The sequence below is a fragment of the Penaeus chinensis genome, chromosome 22, assembly GCF_019202785.1.
Source record: "Penaeus chinensis breed Huanghai No. 1 chromosome 22, ASM1920278v2, whole genome shotgun sequence".
Taxonomy (NCBI): domain Eukaryota; kingdom Metazoa; phylum Arthropoda; class Malacostraca; order Decapoda; family Penaeidae; genus Penaeus; species Penaeus chinensis.
The window spans coordinates 16,352,040-16,357,039 of record NC_061840.1 but is presented as its reverse complement, the minus strand read 5'-3'; the positions used below and the strand labels follow the sequence as shown (position 1 = coordinate 16,357,039).

Sequence of the window (5,000 nt, the reverse complement as noted above, 5' to 3'; positions counted from 1 at the left end):
AAAAACACATATATAGATAAATACACATATATAGATATACACACATATAAATAAATACACATATAGAGATATACACACATATAGATAAATACACATATATAGTAGATATACACACATATGGATAAATACACATATATACAAAAAATACACATATATAGATAAATACACATATAGATAAATACACATATATAGATATACACACATATAGATAAATACAAATATATAGATATACACACATATAGATAAATACACATATAGATAAATACACATATAGATAAATACACATATATAAATAAATCCACATATAGATATACACACATATAGATAAATACACATAGGTATGCTAGGATGTATATTTATAATGGTTGTGGTGTTAGTAATGATTTTGATACTACAACTGCTAATGATCATAGTAACAATGATGATGATGATAAGAATGATAGTAGTAAAAATGATAGTGATAGTAATAATAATGATAATTATAATAAGGGTAATAATAATAATTAACCTAATTAATCATAATAATGATAATAATAATAACGATAATATAATAATATATAATAATGATAATGATAAAGATAATAATAAAGAGAATAATGAAAATTATTATAATGAAGATAATAATAATGAAAGTAATAATAGTTATGGTAGTGTTAATAATAATGATAATAGTAGTATCTGTAATAATGATATTAAAACAGATATTGCTAGTACTACTACTATAACTACTATTACCAATACTACTACTAATAATAATAATTATAATAGTAATGATAATAAGAATATTAATAGGAATAAGAAAGACAACGATGATAACCACCTCCCTCTCCCTCCCCCTCCTCCTCCCCCTTCCCCTCCCCCAATCCTCTCTCCCTCCCCCTCCCCCATTCCCCTCACCCTCCACCCCCCTCCCCCTCCCCCAGACTCCGTGGTGGTGAGGGTGGACCACAACAAGGAGTTCCAGACCATGATGGGCTTCGGAGGCGCCTTCACGGACTCCGCCGGCCTCAACATCGTCAAGCTCTCCGAGGCCGCGCAGGAAAACGTTATGAGGTGAGGCCAGTGGAAACGTTTTTTTTATTTATTTTTTTGGGGGGGGGGTTGGAGGGGAACTTTTTTTTTGGGGGGACGTTTTTTTTTATTAAGGGGGAACGTTTTCTTTTTCTTTTTCTTTTCTTTTTTGAGGAGGAAAACTTCCTTTTGCGGGGAGGAAAACTTTTTATTTTAGGGAATGTGTTTTGGGGGATTGGAAACGTTTGCTCTAAGATCATCTTTGGTTGTTGAATAAGGTGATAGATATATGATAGATAGAAATATATAGACTGATTGAAAATAGTTAACAGGCAGATAGACATATGGCAGATAGAGAAAGGGGAGATAGACAGATAGATGGTAAATCGAGAAAAGGGAGATAAATAGACAGAAAGCAAATAGAGAAAAGGGGTTTAGCTAAACACTTAACCTCCCCCCCTCTCACCCCTCCTCTCCCCACCCTCCAGGTCCTACTTCTCCCCCGAGGGCATCGAGTACACCCTGTGCCGCATCCCGATCGCCGGCAGCGACTTCTCCGTCCGCCCTTACTCCTATGACGACGTCGAAGGCGATGTCGCGCTCGAACACTTCGCGCTCGCCGAGGAGGACGACCTCTATAAGGTGAGTGTGTGTGGGGGTGGGGGGGGGGGATGGTGGGTTATGGTGGGTTATGGTAGGTATTGGGGGGGTATGGGGAGTGTGGGATGGGTCTGATGAGTATTAAGGGTATGGGGAGTATGGTAGGGTATGGGGCTGGTGATGTACGTGTAAACAGACAGGTAATTACTCACTCAAACACTCAAATCTTAAAAGCTGAAAATGAACGACGAAAGACTCGAAATCACTGCTATCATGAACAACTTGGCTCACTAATTATAGGTAGTAATAATCAATTGCCCTTAAATATCATCAGTAACAACCATAATGATATTTACCTCCAAAACCATGTCGGTCTATTCTCATTTTTTGTTTTCCTTTGGTTTCAGTTTTCTTTGTCAACCCCCGTAGCTTTTTATCCTCATATTCTTTATTAACAATATTATTAACCATTAATCACTTTATTAACCATTTTACTATTATTATTTCCTCCTTTTTTCTGTCTATTCCCTCGTCCCCCACATAGGTGGCCCTCATCGTCAGTTATCATACGTATTATCAATAACACTGTTCCATTTCCCCCTCCATCACCTCCCTTTTTCATTTCTTTTTTGTCCGTCCCTTCCTCCACCCCTCCTTCATCAGTTACCTTCATATTCTTTACAAACACCATGACCATTTTCCCTTTTGTCTCTCCCCCTTTTTCCATACTCTAATTCTTTCTTTCCTTCTCTCCCCCCCCCGCCTTCCCCCCTCGCCTCCCGCAGATCCCCTTCATCCTCAGGGCCCAGGAGCTGACCCGCCGGCCCCTCCAGCTCTTTCGGGTCGCCCTGGTCCCCCCCGGCCTGGATGAAGACCAACGGCAAGTTTAACGAGTCTGGGGAACTGCTGAAGGAGATGTGGCAGCCGTACTCAGACTATTTCGTCAAGTGAGTTTTCGTGGTTGTTCTCTCTCTCTCTCTCTCTCTCTCTCTCTCTCTCTCTCTCTCTCTCTCTCTCTCTCTCTCTCTCTCTCACTCACTCTCTCTTCCTTTCTCTCTCTCTCACTCACTCACTCTCTCTTCCTCTCTCTCTCTCTCTCTCTCTCTCTCTCTCTCTCTCTCTCTCTCTCTCTCTCTCTCTCTCTCTCTCTATCTATCTATCTCTCTCTCTCTTTCTTTTTCTTTCTCTCCTCTTTCTCTCTCTCTTTATCTCTCTCTCACTCTTCTTCTCCCTCTCTCTCTCTCACTCTCTCTCTCTCTCTCTTTCTTGGTTGTTTTGTGGGTCTTGTGGTTGTGGTTGTTATTGTTGGTTTTGTGTTAATCTATTGCTTTCTCACTTTCTCTTCATATTGATCTTTTTTCTCTTCGTCTTTATTTAGCTCTCACTTTCTACCCCTGCCTCTGTCTGTCTGTGTCTGCCTCTGTTTCTGTCTCTTCTCTCTCTCTCTTTCTCACTCTCTCCTCTTTCTCTCTCTCTCTCACTCTCTCTCTCTCTCTCTCTCTTTCTCTCTCTCTCTCTCTCTCTCTCTCTCTCTCTCTCTCTCTCTCTCTCTCTCCCTCTCTCTCTCTCTCTCTCTCTCTCTCTCTCTCTCTCTCTCTATATATATATATATATATATATATATATGTACCTACCAATCTTTCTCCTTTCTCTTTCGCCCTCTTTCTCTGTTTCCCTCTGCCTCCTCCTCCTTTCTCTTTCCTCCTAACCCTTGACCTCCCTCCCTCCTTCCCCCTTATCAACCAGCGCAGTGACCTCGCATGCCCTCTCCCCCCAGGTTCGTCGAGGCGTATGAGGCCGCGGGCATTCCGATGTGGGGCCTCACCACGCAGAACGAGCCCCTGAGTGGCTTCGACGACGTAAGGGCTTGAGGGGGTTGTTCTGCTCGTGATTATTATTGCTGTTATTATGATTATCATTATTATTACTTTTATTTCCTTCTTTGTATTTTAATCACTACTATTATTATTATCATTGTTATAATTATGATAATGACTATAAAATAATAACACTAAAAATAGTGATAATTGTAATGATATCGTAAATAATTACAATAGTAGTAATGCCAGTAATAAGAATCAGAGATAACGAAGATGATGCATACCATAATGATGAATAAATATAATGATAATTAAGCTAACGGATTTATCTTCATCACTATAAATACTCTCAACCTTTCTTTTTTCCTTCCCCCTTCCTGCCCCCCTCCCGTTCCCTCTACAGAACTGGGGCTGGAACACCTGTGGCTGGACGGCAGAGGACATGCGCGACTGGATCAAGGCGAACCTCGGACCCACTCTGGAAGCTGCTGGCATGAGGCGTCTGGTGCTGATGATTGATGACTTCAACAGGGATACTCTGCCGTGGTACCCGAAGCCGGTGAGAGAAGGCGCGCGGTGTGTGTGTGTGTGTGTGTGTGTGTGTGATAATCAGACAGATACATAGACAGATACAGGTACACAGATGAATACACTGACTTAAATCTCACTTTTGATTCCGTGGCTTCTAAACACACTAAAACAAATAATTTCTCCCCCCCCCCCCACTTTTCTTCGTCCTCCCCCACCCACGTAGATGCTGGAGGACCCCGCATCCGCCCAGTACATCGACGGAACGGCCGTGCACTGGTACTCTGATCAGTGGGTCGGCCCCTCGGTCATGGACGAGACGCAGATGCTCTTCCCGGACAAGTTCCTGCTCTACACAGAGGCTTGTGAAGGTAAAGGGTGATGGAAGGGAAAGGGGTATGGGGAGGGAGAGGGGAAGAAAAGGGTGATAGGGAGGGAGAGGGGAAGGGGAAGGGGAAGAGAGGAAGGTAAAGGGTGATGGGGAGGGAGAGGGGAAGGGAAAGGGTGATGGGGAGGGAGAGGGAAGGTAAAGGGTGATGGGGAGGGAGAGGGGAAGGTAAAGGGTGATGGGGAGGGAGAGGGTTATGGGGAGGGAGAGGGAAAGTTAAATTGTAATGGGGAGAGAGAGGGGAAGTTAAAGTGTGATGGGGAGGGAGACGGTAAGGGTAAGGGGAAGAGAGGAAGGTAAAAGGTGATGGGGAGGGAGAAGGGAAGGGAAACGATGTAGGGGTATGGGGAAGTGTGAGGAAGGTTTAAGACAGGAGAAAGGGAGAGGAGAAAAAAAGAGTGAGCTTAGTCATTCATCTATTCATTCAACTCAACAACTCATCAGTTTAACTACCTCTTGATTCCTTCATTCCTTCTTTTATCATTCATTATCTATCCCCTTGCACGCCCCTGCTCAACAACTTAACTACCTGTAGATTCCTCCATTGATCTTTCAGTATATATTCCTTTACACATCCAAGACCAACAACTTAACTACCTGTTGATTCCTTCATTTACCATTCATTATTTATTCCTGTACACACCCTAGGTCAT

General features: G+C 42.6%; 1 protein-coding gene across 1 annotated transcript in view; it reads left to right on the top strand.

Moving 5' to 3' along the window:
• The window catches only part of LOC125037106 (lysosomal acid glucosylceramidase-like), a 10,326-nt gene that overhangs the window by 2,842 nt on the left and 2,484 nt on the right, over nt 1–5,000 (top strand). Inside the window, 7 exon segments of the mRNA XM_047630113.1 lie at nt 924–1,053; nt 1,500–1,653; nt 2,397–2,447; nt 2,449–2,558; nt 3,389–3,470; nt 3,835–3,990; nt 4,186–4,330. Coding sequence (XP_047486069.1) covers nt 924–1,053; nt 1,500–1,653; nt 2,397–2,447; nt 2,449–2,558; nt 3,389–3,470; nt 3,835–3,990; nt 4,186–4,330 — 828 coding nt within the window.